Source organism: Coregonus lavaretus, assembly GCF_964263955.1.
Source record: "Coregonus lavaretus genome assembly, chromosome: 15".
Classification (NCBI taxonomy): domain Eukaryota; kingdom Metazoa; phylum Chordata; class Actinopteri; order Salmoniformes; family Salmonidae; genus Coregonus; species Coregonus lavaretus.
In genome coordinates, this window is record NC_140002.1 from 22,618,703 (window position 1) to 22,635,303 (window position 16,601).

The 16,601-nt window shown below is 46.5% G+C and overlaps 1 protein-coding gene across 1 annotated transcript in view; it reads right to left on the reverse strand.

Annotated features, from left to right (window-relative positions):
- cux1a (cut-like homeobox 1a) overlaps positions 1-16,601 on the reverse strand; it is a 237,913-nt gene that overhangs the window by 135,898 nt on the left and 85,414 nt on the right. Inside the window, exon 3 of the mRNA XM_084178371.1 lies at positions 9,994-10,041. Coding sequence (XP_084034497.1) covers positions 9,994-10,041 — 48 coding nt within the window. The remainder of the gene's footprint in view (positions 1-9,993; positions 10,042-16,601) is intronic.

Consider the following 16,601-nt stretch of genomic DNA (forward strand, 5'->3'; position numbering starts at 1 on the left):
CAGTCCTGGCATCGTCTCTGAACTGGGCCAAAGCCAGCTAACTGGGTCATCCCTGGGTAGAGGAGGGGATGGGAGGAGGAGGGGAGGGAGGAAGCAGGGGAGGGGGGAGTAGAGAGCTACTGTACATCCTGTAACACACTGCTAGTGTCAGTCAGCCAGGATCTACTTCAAGTGTTTTTTGGACTAAACGCACACACACTTAGACCAACCAAAGAGGAAAGAAGTTCTGTTTGTTCCATCCACCTCCCCCCAACACGCACGCACGCACATACATACCACCTCCCCACAACACACACACACACACACATACATACCACCTCCCCACAACACACACACACACACATACATACATACCACCTCCCCACAACACACACACATACATACCACCTCCCCCCAACATTTACAGTTTCCTTCCCAACCCATAGGGTGGCAGTGTTTGCTCAAATTCACAAAAAGATGTGGCACAGTACAACTGCAAGTCAGCAACATACACACTAGGTTAAAAGCGTCCAGAACTAGTGTTTACAGACACCAAACAGTGGGTTCCAAAAAGGAGAAATCATATAAAAACAGTATTTTGGACGTCTCCTGCCCAGACTCTGTTAGAGGTTTTGATTTATGGAGCGAGGCAGGCAGTTGCCACTGACAAACGCCAGTGAGCCCCAGTCACTTTTGGCTCCTAGGGGAGAGAGAAATTAAACATGTTCAAATGGGCTTTTGCTGGAAAACATCTGGATCCAAACTAGGCAGGGCCAAGTTCCCCCTCCCTCCCTCCCCTTCTCCCCTTCTCTTCTCTCCTCTCGCTCTCTCTCTCTCTCTCTCTATCGCAGATGGAGCAATTAAAGTTCCATGCTTACTGGGCAAAGGGATCCACCAGACATCTTGTCAGGAAAAGGTTGTTTCCCTCTTTGGCTTTCCATTGAAAGTGAAGGGAAAGGGGGAGAAGGTGAAGTGGGATAGATAGTGACGGGGGGTTGAGGGAGGGAGGGAGAGGTACGGTAATGAAATGGATGTGTGTGTGTGTGTGTGTGTGTGTGTGTGTGTGTGTGCCAAGGCCCTGCGTGACTGTGCAGCCATGGCTCAGTGCAGATTATCTGCCTCTCTCTCCAATGCAGCCCCATACACATTCTGACAGGGGAGGGCATCTGGCAACGCCGGCCGTGCTGCCTTCTGAATGATCACACACACACACATAAACACACATACAAAGACACACACAGATGACTCCTGTGTGTGTGTGTGTGTGTGTGTTAGTCCGTTTGCGTGTTAGAAAGGCGAGATTTGGGCCGACGCCAAACCTGACCAGCTCACAGGTATAGCATAACGCCCCTCTAATGAACCATCTGGACTCTTTAGGGGTGCGGGAACAACTTAAAATTAGACGGTGGTTGCTAGCCTAATGACGCTAGTGGGAGCTAGATGAAACACAAGGAAGGCTTTGGCATGGGTTTAGGGGCCAGGGGACACCGTCGCCTGCTTGTCTCTGTCTGTGACCTGGCCTAACCCCTTAATTGCAGAGCAGCTTTTAAGCTGTGGATAACTGATCCGGAGTGGTGTGCGTGTGCGGGGCAGAGATTGCGGGGAGAGCGAGAGAGAGGTGTGTGTGTGTTTGAGTGTGCTTCTTTTTGGGCTGGGTAGGAGGGATTACTGGCTTTGCAGCTTTCTTTTAAGCAGGGAATTATAGTGATGGTGACTTAGAGCATTGGGCATCCTCTGGGCTTCCTAGGGAAACAGGAAACAGCTAGCTAGCTCCCTCTCTTCATCTCTGTGTCACCTGGGGTTGTCATATGGGGGCCTACTTGCAGGTAGCTACAGTAGTATGGATATATAGTTCTACTCATCGCTGTAGCCTTACATTAGAGAAGTAGGTTGATGTTCCTCTAACCACTGGTCCAGGGTCAGATGTTTTTCTCATCCCCCTAATGGTGGAGGTGAGGATTGGGTGTTGAGTAATCTGATCCTGATGCCATCATCACAGTCACCCCCTCTCTCTGTGTACCATGGGGGCGGGAGGCACTGGAGAGAGGCTAGCTTAAATCATATACAGAAGGAGGGACATCTTATTCAAGGATACGGTAGAGAGGAGTGGGTTCGAGGACAGGGGCGGGTATGCCTTTACACAATCACACACATATTGTATGTGCAATTCACACAAAATCCTTTTGAAAACACACTTTTAATAACCTGATATGTTGAGGCCCATCCCAGTCTCCCCTTTTTACTGTATGCCTATGCTAACACACACACACACACACAGTCTGAGAGTTGAGCTAATCCCAGCGCTGTGCGAGCTGCCAACTTGACTTTCACAGCCTTCTCCCTGGGCTCCCGGTGCCCTTACGACGAGACAGACATCCAAAATTACACCGCAATTATGCAAAATCAGTAGTGACTTCCTGCATTTGTCCCACTCCTATGCCACTTTGTACGTGTCTCTCTGCCACAGCCATCACGTCTCCTGAAGGTCTCTCTGTAGCATTCGGTTGCCTGACTAGGCTTGGTGGGGTTTGAATGTGTCACACTGATTCTGTGTGCCCTTAAATAAAATAATAGCCTACACTGCGTACTAACGATTTACTCACATTTAAATCTCATTCATTATCAGGGTTGGGGAGTAACAGATTACATGTAAGGTATTACAAAATAACTAACTGTAATCTGTTACGTTACCAGCTAAAATAGTCATCAGATTACAGATACTTTTGAAAAACTAGATGATTACTTTGAAATTCAGAAAGGATGTTTGCAAAAAAATATTTTGACACCTTTCTGTTTTCTCAATATCATTCAAAACAGCATTGAAAAAGGCGCAAGTTTAAGCTTGGTCCACCTGAGCGAGTCTGATCACAAATCAGAGACCACTATGATGACACACCAAATGCATTTGATGGATCGCGGGAAAAGAGCAGGAATAGGCTTTTGTAGGCTACAGTCCAAGCTATGTTTTCCAATGGTGCGACTGCTGACGTCATCCAAAGATTATCCAACTTTAATAAATGCTTGGAGGTAAGGACAACAGCAGTGGTGTAGCCTACGGGCAATATGGATATCACTTATTATTGATATCTAAGCTTCATAGCGCATTGATGTGATTCACATGGCTGCTCTCTCATTTAGCTATTTGCGCCTTACGGATGGATTGTGGTTGATGTGGATGGCTATTCACAAATGTATATGTGTATTTTAACCCAATAGCCTAACGGTTGAATTGAAGAAGTCTAAGTTGCTTATCAAGAATTGTTTTTGCGACCAGGGGTGTATTCATTACGGAAACCGTTTACCATTTAAGAACGAAACGGAAGCAAACAGAGCAAAATTTGACAAATTCAGGAAGGTCCCTCCCCGTTTCATTCAGTTTGCTTCCGTTTAAGAAACGTTTTCGAACAGAATCAGCGTAATGAATACGCCCCAGTGGACAGCCAGTGAAAATGCGCTCTTGCAACAACTGCATAGTGCAGATCCCAGCCTATGGAATAAAAGTTTGAGTTTCTCCCTTCTAAACTCCACCGTGATATTGTGCTCCATACTGTCAAAACAGGTTTAATTTAAGAAGACCACAAGTGAGACCATCTAGTTTTTCCACATGCAAATAATTTGCCAAATCTATATTTCCAAGTCCTATTCTTGAAGATCAAGGGGTATTAAATTAATTGGAATGACTGGGAATCTGACAGACTCTGTTTTCTTAATGTAAAGATAGACTAATCATATTATTAACTGAAATAGAAAGCAATGGCGTAAAAGAAGCCTACATAACCAACCCATAAAGTTAAATGCAACATCCATTTATGGCTGGCTATGTAAACTCTAACATTGACTTATCCTGCAATAGAGGTCGTTCAATTGGTAATATTCATTTTTGTCCTCTTTCAATGCCTCTTAAGTACGTTGACGTTTATTGGGATGAGTCTTGTCCTTGAGGCAGAACTGATCGATTTCCTCTAGATGGGCCAGCTGCAAAGTCAAAATTGGTTACATTGTAAAAATGTATGACATAAAAAAAAAACGTTTTGGTCTTAATTTAATGTTAGGGTTAGGCATTAGGGTTAGCAGTGTGGTTAGGTTTAAATCAGATTTTATGACTTTGTGGCTGTGCCAGCTACTAACTTGCACCGCTTAAGGGAAAAGTAATCTAAAAGTAATCAGATTACATTACTACGTTTGGGTAATCCAAAAGTTATTACAATTTTGGACAAGTAACTATTAACCGTAATGGAGTACATTTAGAAAGTAACCTACACAACCCTGTTCCTTAACGACTGATTTCTTTACACGCCACTGACTGACTTGATACGTGTTCTTCCCTTTTCATTTACAGTGACAGTTTGTCATCAAGCTACAGTTGCTGTGGCTATAAAATGCATCTGGGATAGACTCTCAGTGGTGTCTCGGAGAAGCAGAGGTGGTCCGGGGAGAGACGGAGAACACTCTGGTGGCGTCACACACGACATTCACACGTATCACACTTCACGCTACATGCAAGGATAGGTTCCCTCCGAGGCTTTGGCGACAGTAGGGACAGCATCAAGGGAGGCCAGGAAAGAATGTGTTTGCGTGCATGCATGTGTAAGTGTGTATGTGAGTAGGTGGGGGGAGGCTGCAGTTGCAGTGGGGGGTGGTAATGGTAGAAAGATCCCCCCTCTCCCCAAGAGGAGGTGCCATTGAGCTCTCAAGCCCTCCCTCCCTCCCCCTGCTGTGGTGTGTGTGTCCACATGGGCCTGTGGGCGCCGCGTGCAGAGCTCTGCTCCCCATTGTGTTCTCATTTCCTGACAGGAAAAGAAGCGCTCGCTCATTTCACAAATGAAAAAAAAAACTGAAACAGAAAGAAAGAAATAAAAAAAAGAGAAACAGCCCAAACAGATCTGGCTGCCTGGCTTGGCCCCTCTCCCTAACCCTTGAGGCCTTCCAGAAGTCGTAGAGCATCTCAGATATTCTAATGCGCCGCACGTCATGCTCTGCCTTGTGTATAAGGAACAGAGGGAACAGAAAAAGTGACCTTTTTCCTCTCCTTCCCCCTATGGAGAGAGCTGAAATGCTTGTGTCCTGTATCTTCTGACAATCCGTACTTTGAATCACGCTGAGTCTCCATTTAGTAATTTGTTTTGCTCTCTATTTAAGCAGTCAACACTACTGCTTTCACACGAGAAGCAGTTGCTGAGATCTAGAACACTTATCTCTCAACCAGCTGATGCTCATGGAAAACAAAGTGGAAGCCCCAAATTCCTGAGATGATAAGTTGGGCCTTTGCGAAGGTCAGGGACATCTCCTGTTGTTGCCAATCGTCCCATTTATTCACAGAGGAGATATATGAAAATGGCTGCAGGAGTCTCAGGCTGGTGCCTGTGAGACGGGCCTGTGTGATGTGGGAGGAGTAGTGGGTATTTTTAAACCTGGGGTGATTTAAACAGGGGCGATTACCTCCATCAATAATAGGCCTGGGGGCCCTCACGAATCGCTCGCGCCAACCACAATGAACGCTAATGGGCCAGACAGGGGCTGCGGTGCGGTTCCGCTCTGCCTGAGAGAGGTGTACAGGGAGCCGTCTTTCCAGACCCTTTAACTTCATGAAAATTATATGGCATTCCTCACTGCTGAATTATAAAGAAGTGCTTTTAGTCGCTTAAGCAGCCTCTTTATTGGGAGGCGTCGGCGATAGACATTTTGAGATGGTTTGAAGGTGACAGACATTTGAAGCATGGCAAATCTTTAAAAGTAGCTGGCGTTACTGTACATTCTTTCCATTCTCTCTTCTTTTTTTAAATCCCACCATCTACACTGGTCCAGGGGTCTATATATAGGCCTATATAGCATGGCAGAGCCAGGCTGATAACAGCCACTGACCAATTACTGAGTCATGGCATGCAGTAGCAGCTAGGAGTTTTATTTAGCAGCCATTCAGAGGGCAGACACATTCTTGGGCCTCTCAGTGAGAGAGTGGGCTTTGTTTTAGGTTATCCAGAGCACTTAACAAAATAATACTTTAAGAGCCGACAGGAATAGGAATATAATTAAGTAGTGGTGACTAATTACTGTCAGGGATAAGAAGCTGACTGGGGTGCTGGGTGTAACATGGCAACACAATGGTGCTCATAGAAAGCGTTGGGGAGCGTTGGGAGACGCGTGATCATCAAAGTGATCAAAACAACAGTTTGATTTCAAGGCGCATTTCTAAGATTACAATGTACAGTTTGTGTTTCTCTGAAGGGATTTCTCAAATAATCAAATATCTCAGTACAGTGGAATTAACTTAATATGCTTCAACTGAGTTAAAAGTTATAGAATATCTTTGAGCATGAGAGCAATTTGTTATAAACACCAACGAGGTAGCAAACAACCAATCAAAATAAAGGTGTACCACAGGGTTCCATTTTAGGACTGTTTCTTTTTCTAAGAATGTACACTGCTCAAAAAAATTAAGGGAACACTAAAATAACACATCCTAGATCTGAATGAATGAAATAATCTTATTCAATACTTTTTTCTTTACATAGTTGAATGTGCTGACAACAAAATCACACAAAAATGATGAATGGAAATCAAATTTATCAACCCATGGAGGTCTGGATTTGGAGTCACCCTCAAAATTAAAGTGGAAAACCACACTACAGGCTGATCCAACTTTGATGTAATGTCCTTAAAACAAGTCAAAATTAGGCTCAGTAGTGTGTGTGGCCTCCACGTGCCTGTATGACCTCCCTACAACGCCTGGGCATGCTCCTGATGAGGTGGCGGATGGTCTCCTGAGGGATCTCCTCCCAGACCTGGACTAAAGCATCCGCCAACTCCTGGACAGTCTGTGGTGCAACGTGGCGTTGGTGGATGGAGCGAGACATGATGTCCCAGATGTGCTCAATTGGATTCAGGTCTGGGGAACGGGCGGGTCAGTCCATAGCATCAATGCCTTCCTCTTGCAGGAACTGCTGACACACTCCAGCCACATGAGGTCTAGCATTGTCTTGCATTAGGAGGAACCCAGGGCCAACCGCACCAGCATATGGTCTCACAAGGGGTCTGAGGATCTCATCTCGGTACCTAATGGCAGTCAGGCTACCTCTGGCGAGCACATGGAGGGCTGTGCGGCCCCCCAAAGAAATGCCACCCCACACCATGACTGACCCACCGCCAAACCGGTCATGCTGGAGGATGTTGCAGGCAGCAGAACATTCTCCACGGCGTCTCCAGACTCTGTCATGTCTGTCACATGTGCTCAGTGTGAACCTGCTTTCATCTGTGAAAAGCACAGGGCGCCAGTGGCGAATTTGCCAATCTTGGTGTTCTCTGGCAAATGCCAAACGTCCTGCACGATGTTGGGCTGTAAGCACAACCCCCACCTGTGGACGTCGGGCCCTCATACCACCCTCATGGAGTCTGTTTCTGACCGTTTGAGCAGACACATGCACATTTGTGGCCTGCTGGAGGTAATTTTGCAGGGCTCTGGCAGTGCTCCTCCTGCTCCTCCTTGCACAAAGGCGGAGGTAGCAGTCCTGCTGCTGGGTTGTTGCCCTCCTACGGCCTCCTCCACGTCTCCTGATGTACTGGCCTGTCTCCTGGTAGCGCCTCCATGCTCTGGGCACTACGCTGACAGACACAGCAAACCTTCTTGCCACAGCTCGCATTGATGTGCCATCCTGGATGAGCTGCACTACCTGAGCCACTTGTGTGGGTTGTAGACTCCGTCTCATGCTACCACTAGAGTGAAAGCACCGCCAGCATTCAAAAGTGACCAAAACATCAGCCAGGAAGCATAGGAACTGAGAAGTGGTCTGTGGTCACCACCTGCAAAACCAGTCCTTTATTGGGGGTGTCTTGCTAATTGCCTATAATTTCCACCTGTTGTCTATTCCATTTGCACAACAGCATGTGACATTTATTGTCAATCAGTGTTGCTTCCTAAGTGGACAGTTTGATTTCACAGAAGTGTGATTGACTTGGAGTTACATTGTGTTGTTTAAGTGTTCCCTTAATTTTTTTGAGCAGTGTATTTAATTGTTCCACTAAGTAACGCTGCATAGTACTGGTAAATCCTCCTGGAACAGGAAAATCTGTAACAGGACCGTATTCACTGAAGACGGATTACTCATGGGTCAGACGACTAGTGATGTTCTAGTAATCGTTTCTGTCTTAAATAAACAACTGTCTTTTTCTGTGATTGAAATGCACTGTATTCAAAATCGTGTACTGCACATGAAAAAATACACTTTTTCATGTGCATGTCACAGATTTCCAATAAGTAATTTGTGTTTATTTCACAACAATCTGTGATACTGGGTTGTCTAGTCTGTGGTCTGGAAACATCGCCAGGGTGAGTGTTATGTATGGCCTGTGTCCATGACAAGGCAGAGAACTCCAGACATCATTTAAAGGCCTGCTACTCCCTTTATATGTTATGTTCAGACTGAACTCAAAACATTTTATATCATGAATTAGTGAGGTAGACTCACAAATGCATGCTCCGAATTAAAAATGCAATCTGACATAAAGTGGCAAAATGTTACAGTCCTTCATCATTACCAAATTAAATATGCACTGAGCAAGACAGAGGACAAATTTGCAGTCGGCAACACTTATCATGCATCTGTCCCCTAAAATGGTTGACAGATTTATGGATGTCGCTTCCTTTGGATGAGACATTGCTGCCTGTCAAGAATTAAAGAGCCTCAAGCAAACATAAACACTGACTTGTTCGCCAGTGTGACCACATCAGTGCCTATTCTAAATTCATTAAAAAAATATATTCTAATTGAATTTGAATTGAAATCCTTTCCTGATTTGATGAAGATTAAAAGTGAATTGACTGACTGTAGCAATTCAGGCAGCGCCTCGGACAGCCGAGGCAGGAGGCAGGCCCCAGCCGTAGCAGTATAGCAGCGGAGGCACTCAGAGGAGTGAGGCTGGGCCTGTTTAGATGCTCTCCAAAAGCCCTCACATCGCTAAGCCCTTATTTACTGCAGGAGTGGCACTCGAGGAGGAATTAAGAGATGGCGCCAGAAACACAGCTCTCACTCCCACACCCCTCCTCCCCGCCTCCCCGCCTCTCACAGCTCACATTATTATCATTAAAGTCCCCTAAATCAATTCTGAAGTTACCATACTTTTAGAGCGGTGCAAGGGGCGTTCTCAGGACAAAATGTTAAATAGGCAGGGCCGCTCTTCCCTGTGGCTGGCCTAGGCTGTCAGGGCGCATTGTCAGGGTCAGGGATTTAAACCCACCGCGGTCATAGTGGGCATTGCACCCCCACCCTGCACCCCCTCCAGACTAGAGGGTTAAAGCGCCATTGCCATCAGCCGCCCACCCCCTCGCTCCCCCTGTCCACCCGCGAATCAGCCCTTGGTCTAAACTGGCTCATTTACTCTAATCCACACCCCCGTGTTCACTTTTCTGAGGCAATGATACCACAATATCACACACACAGACACACAGAAAGTCAGAGACTCAGTACAAGAGACAATTGGCAACATGTTTCTCCCATTGGCAAGGAATTATTCAGGAGGCCAATTGCATTCATTTTAGCAGATATCAAAAGGAGCTTTGCATCAGACGATGTGACACATAGTCATAAAGGGGAGGTGGGGGGTGGGGGGTTATGAAACTGAGAAAGGCATGTCTGCCTGGACTTTAAGACTGCAGCTCTGATCAGGAGCAGTTTGGCTAGAATCTTTTAAGGGGATGCAATTTAAACATGGCTGGGAGCTAGAGAGCCTCATAAAAGGACACAAATAATGGACTCCCCTGGCGCGGGCTCCACTGGGGAAGGGAAGGCTCCTCCAGCAGGAGAGCAGAGCAGCCAGCCAGCCTGCCAGCACAAGTCTAGCCAGGCAAAGACGGCACATGTCAGCCTTTATGGGGTGCGTCAGGGGGCCACTGTCTCCCCGCAAAAACAAAATGTCCTCCATCCCTCACAACATACACGTTGTACAGTAGGCTACACACATCCTTAAATCGATTAAGGAAAGCTAGGTATTAAATGTTCTAGAGTTTTAAATAGCACTCACCTCTGCTTGGAAGCCCTTTAGCAACGGAGCTACCTGCTTTCGCAGATCCTGCAAGACAAAAAAAGAGGGAAAAGGATTAGCGTCGCATAACAATGCTACCTTGTGTGAGAGCAAAACACAATATATTCTCATACGGTGAAAATGGCCACATCCTCTGTTTCCATAGACTTTAACACCTTGGTCATTGGCTTTCATCCCCACAGTATTGAGCCGAAACCTCTTACAAACTAACCATATGTTTAGTTTAGAAAAGCCAGGCCCCATTTTCACTACATTTTCTCTGCGAGGCAAAATCCCTACTGTCAACTCTGATGGATGAGGCATGATGAGGCAGAGTGTTGCCTTTTGTTCTCAGATACGGAGCATAGAAACACATTAAACATATGAAAATGGGGATCCTGATTTGTCCAAACCCTCCCTGAGGGAAGGTTTGTTCTCTGGGAAAAGGAGGGAAGAAAAACAAAACAGAGTATCACCTTGTGCTACCCTTGAATGAGAGCAGAGAGGACGCTGTACTTAAAAGAAAAGCGTGCAAGCAGCATACATTTACTCTCCCTCTCTCCCTCCCTCTCTCGCCATGACTCAGTTGTTTCTGGTTAAATTACCATTCATGCAAAAACAGAAAGACGTAGAGACGCTACATGCAAATGTGGGCTCTGTTCATTAATTCACTTCTAAAAGCAATGTTAGGCCTGAAAAATTTGCCAACTTCAACAGCGGCTATTTCTGTAGAGTTATGTGCCTGCTTAACTTGTGAGAAACTGGGTCGAGTCTCGAATCTGCGGTCTGCGGCAGATGAAAATAAAACGTATTTGAAATGAAGTCACAAAAATAAGTGAATATACAAAGGCTCCAATCAAAACAAACGTTGTTCCGACCTTACTCAAGCAATGATGAATCTTACCTTGGGCAACCTACAGTGGAGCGATTGCGACGCCTCGCCATTAAAGTATATCTGATTATGGCCAATTTCAATGGCCCTTTTCATTTGAACAGAGCAGGCGTGTTTGATCATAAAATGAAATTAAATACACCCCTGAATAAATCTCAGCTGGGCACAAAAAGGCCTTACATGAGGCCTCCCTAAAGGAATGCACAGCATGCTCCAAAACAGAACTGACCACTGAAACCGAGTTAGCAGCCGCCAGTTAGTGGAATGTAATGCATCTACACACATGCGCGCACACACACACACACACACTCCTAAATGACTGGCCCACATTAGTCAAGTGGACATTTCAGTCACCCTCAGGATACAGAATAGGTGTACTCTGTGACACTTGCACAACACATGCACAGCACATGGGGGTCCTGTGACACAGTATAACCCCTGTAACCTATTACTGAAACCGTGTGTCAATTGGCAAATGTACAAACTGCACTAAGGGTCATTTATTTTAAGCTGACCAGCCCTAACTTGCAGGGTAGACATTACAACAGTGTTTAATGAAGAGCTCTTAAATGCCTGTGTTTCTGTTGTATCCTCTCCCCCCTCTCGTTTTACCTTCTCTCCCTCCACGTTGATGCGTGTAAGTGTGCCTTCTATTTCTGACTGATGTTTACACCAGTCTCCCCCCGCTCTCCCCTCCCTCCCTCCCACTAGGGAGCCTCTCTGGAAGACTGTGGGGACTGGCTGACCCAGACCATGCCATGCTGTGCTTAGCTAACGTTAGCGCCAAGCTAGCTAGGTACCTAGTGTGGTGGACTTTTCCCACTCCCCTGGAAGGAGCAGCTGGGCCCGCTGATCTCCCGTCCACACTGGCTACCGTACAGATTACATTTATGTAAGTGCCGTACCAGAAGGGGCCACGTGACAAAGAGGAAACATCGCTCAACATCTGGTTTCAACATAAGACTCCTGCCCCGGCCAAGAGAACTCGAAAATCTTTCTGGATCTCGACAGGGACACACTCACACACACACACACCAAGAAACACAGACACTCTGCTCGAGATCTGCAAATGCAATTGACCCGAATTTGATATACAGAGAGCCCCACTGCATAAAAATGATCTTTACACTGACGGATAAAAAGGCTTGACCAAGTGACCAATAAAAGCTAGCTCAGTAAACACTGATCTTCAGGCCAGAGTGATTGAGGACACACATGTTTCACAGCACAAGGGGTTCAGATGGAGGGAGCAGGACCATGAAAACCATATGGAAATGCAGTTTGCATACTGTACATACATACATACATATACTGAACCAAAAATATAAACCCAACATGCACCAATTTCAAAGATTTTACTGAGTTACAGTTCATATAAGGAAATCAGTCAATTTATATAAATTAATTAGGCCCAAATCTATGGATTTCACATGACTGGGAATACAGATATGCATCTGACTGGGCAGGGGTGCAGCCATGGGTGGGCCTAGGAGGGCATAGGCCCACCCACTGGGGAGCCAGGCCAAGCCAATCAGAATGAGTTTTTCCTCACAAAAGGGCTTTATTACAGACAGAAATACTCCTCAGCACCCCCACTCCCCCTCAGGCGATCACACAGGTGAATAAGCCGGATGTGGTCCTGAGCTGGCGTGGTTACATGTGGTCTGGGGTTGTGAGGCCGGTTAGACGTACTGCCAAATTCTCTAAACCGACATTGGAGGCAGCTTATGATAGAGAAATGAACATTCAATTCTCTGGCAACAGCTCTGGTATACATTCTTGCAGTCAGCATGCCAATTGCACGCTCCCTCAAAACTTGAAACATCTGTGGCATTGTGTTGTGTGACAAAACTGCACATTTTAAAGTGACCTTTTATTGTCCCCAGCACAAGGTGCAACTGTGTAATGATCATACTGTTTAATCAGCTTCTTGATATGCCACACCTGTCAGGTTTTTGTGGAAAATTACTGGGATTTTTTATTTCAGCTCATGAAACATGGGACCAACACTTTACATGTTGCGTTTATATTTTTGTTCAGTATAGATACATATATACACTATGTATACAAAAGTATGTGGACACCCCTTTAAATTAATGGATTTGGCTATTTCAGCCACACCGGTTACTGAGAGGTGTATGAAATCGAGCACACAGCCATGCAATCTCCATAGACAAACATTGGCAGTAGAATGGCATTACTGAAGTGCTCAGTGACTTTCAACCTGGCACCGTCATAGGATGCCACATTTCCAACAAGTCAGTTCGTAAAATTTCTGCCCTGCTAGAGCTTCCCCGGTCAACTGTAAGTGCTGTTATTGTGAAGTGGAAGTGTCTAGGAGCAACAACGGCTCAGCCGCGAAGTGGTAGGCCACACAAGCTCACAGAACGGGACCGCTGAGTGCTGAAGCGCGTAGCGCAGAAAAATCATTAGTCCTCGGTTGCAACACACACTACTGAGTTACAAACTGCCTCTGGAAGCAACGTCAGCACAAGAACTGTTCGTCGGGAGCTTCAAGAAATGGGTTTCTATGGCCGAGCAGCCACACACAAGCCTAAGATCACCATGCCAAGCGTCGGCTGGAGTGGTGTAAAGCTCGCCGCCATTGTACTCTGGAGCAGTGAAAACACGTTCTCTGGAGTGATGAATCAAGCTTCACCATCTGGCAGTCCGACGGACTAATATGGGTTTGGCGGATGCCAGGAGAACGCTACCTGCCCCAATGCATAGTGCCAACTGTAAAGTTTGGTGGAGGAGGAATAATGTTCTGGGGTTGTTTTTCATGGTTTGGGAAATCTTAACGCTACAGCATACAATTACATTCTAGACGATTCTGTGCTTTCAACTTTGTGGCAACAGTTTGGGGAAGGCCCTTTCCTGTTTCAGCATGAAAATGCCCCAATGCACAAAGCAAGGTCCATACAGAAATGGTTTGTCGAGATCGGTATGGAAGAACTTGACTGGCCTGCACAGAGCCCTGACCTCAACCCCATCGAACACCTTTGGGATCAATTGGAATGCCGACTGTGAGCCAGGCATAATCGCCCAACATCAGTGCCTGACCTCACTAATGCTCTTGTGCCTGAATGGAAGTAAGTCCCCACACCAATGTACCAACATCTAGTGGAAAGCCTTCCCAGAAGAGTGGAGGCTGTTATAGCAGCAAAGGGGGGACCAACTCCATATTAATGCCCATGATTTTGGAATGAGATGTTCAACGAAAAGGTCTCCACATACTTTTGGTCATGTAGTGTACATAACCTCTCAAACGTAAAAAGGGATTGTTATGGTGGTTAAATTTTTTAAAACTCTCCACCACCAGGGAGCTCCCCGTCCTGGAAACCGGCCCAGATCTCTAGGGAGGCAAGCCTGCAGGTCCACACACACAAACACACGCGCACTACAATCACAGGGCATCCTCAGAGAGCTGGAGGGAGCAGCGGGAGAGAGAAAGTGAGAAGGGGGAAAAGGAGGGGAGAGAAAGAGAGGGTGAGGAGCGTAAGAAGGGAGGAGAAGAGGACAAGAGTCTGATACCACAATGAGTTCACAAGCTTTACTTCAGACATGGCCTTCCTCACAGATCCCTCCACTGGCTGCCTGCCACTATTTAACCAATTACCTTCTTAGCACAATGTCTACATGAACAAAGTTTCTTCTAGGCCAGACTTTCTTTCCCCCAGTGACAGTCAGGGACATAGACAATGGCTTCTTTTCATATTCAGCTTTTAAGTAACTCTCGCTCCCCTTTTAATGGTCGACCCACTGAGTGGCTCTCGCTTTGTGTTTGAGTGCATTGGACCTGTGTGGTCATTGTTCAATGAAATAAGCAGCGTACAGTGGAGACCCGGAGGGTGTACTACTCGGGCCTATGAGCTCTCATCTCTCTCCACGCATCCCTGCTCTCCACTATACAGAAAGGGCTACAGCATTAGTCTACATTTTTACATTTACATTTTTAGTCATTTAGCAGACGCTCTTATCCAGAGCAATTAGGGTTAAGTGCCTTGCTCAAGGGCACATTGACAGATTTTTCATCTAGTCGGCTCGGGGATTCGAACCAGCGACCTTTCGGTTACTGGCACAACGCTCTCAACCACTAAGCTACCTGCTGTCATGAAGATGAGAGAGAAAGTGCCTGGGTTTGGTAATATTGCAGCATTTGTATCATTTAAGGGTTTTTGGCCTGTGTTGAGGGTTTCAAGCGAAGGCACTTGGTCTTTAGAGGGCAGAAAATAGCATGTCTAGTCCTTGAGGGTGGAGAGCCGCTCTCCCTCCATTTCTTCCTATGGTTTCCTTCTCTGTCCCTGCCACTGGGTTAGCACAGTAGACTGATTTCTCGCTCTCTTACTTCCTCCGTCTTTCTCTCTACACCCAACTCTCCCTCCTTTTGCCACTGGGTTACTGTAGCACAATGGCAGGAGTTCTCTCTCTTTCGACCGCTCTCTGCCACTGGGTCTGTGAGCCAAGCGGCTGCTTGCCAAGCCTCACAATGGCTGTGGCCTGGCCTGGCCGAGCCTAGCACAGGCAGGGGAGGCTAACCCCTGTGTCTGGGCTGAGGCTGACTACAGGCTGGCTACAGGGGGGAGACGAGTCGGCGGTCAGGGGCAAGGGGGCTTGTGACTCAGCCACTGCCTTGCACATCAGCGCCCGCGAGAGGGGGTCCCGCTGGCCCCGACATGACAGAGGGCAAGAAGAGGAAACACAAGAGGATGAGCCAGCGAATCAAAGAGGGAGGTAGGGCGAGAGAGAGAAATGGAGAGATAGACTGAAGAATAAGATGAAAAGATAAGGGAGAATATGAATGAGTTGGACTAAACATCCTTCACATGTCTCTTATAGAGATATTGGAGAGACAGACAGGGAGATATTTTTTACCAGATCATCCAGAAGAACTAGGCCATACCTTTCAGCGAAAACATTCCACACTCCCGGCCAGCCCCCCCACCCAACACACACACACACACACACACACCACACACACCACACACACCACAATGCATCTTTAATGCAGGGCCGTGAATGGAGGAGGGTTGCGTTGGTTTGTTCCGGAGAAATGATGAAGTGAATAATACATGACTGACAAGGCTTTCTCCTCAGGCAACGTCTGATGCTCCCTGCTCTCCTCTCTAGGCCTCTGTTCCTACTACCACTGGGGTCCTGGCTTTTTCTCGCTCTCTATCACTCTCCCTTTCTCTCTCTTTTCCCTACCCTCCTCTCACTGTCTCTCTCTGTCTTTCACTTTCATTTTCTCCCTCTCTTCGATGATCGCCTTGCGCTGGCTAAGGAGCTCTTCATGTAGGCTGTGTTGCGGAGGGAGAGGAAACCGGGGTCCTGATGCCGAGCAACTGAGCTGCCCGTGTTGCTGCCTGCCGCAGTGTGTGTCTGCTGAACCGGGTGAGTGTGTGGGCAGTACAGCATCACCAGGGAGAACACACACACCCACCTGCAGCCTCACCGTTTGGTTATGGCTATGCTAATGTATACCTTTTATAGATAACTGTATATATGTTATACACTAAGGTATTGTAACATTTACAATATACTCAATACAAACTATGTATAAAGGACTTATCAAAGTCTAAACTGCGCAATTAAATTGAGTGCAACTAGCCTCTTGGCAAAGAGGGAAGGAAAATGACATGTAAATGTATTTCCTTCCCCAGGTAACTTCTGATGGACTGACATTAATTCAGTGATCTCAGACATGCAACTGGAC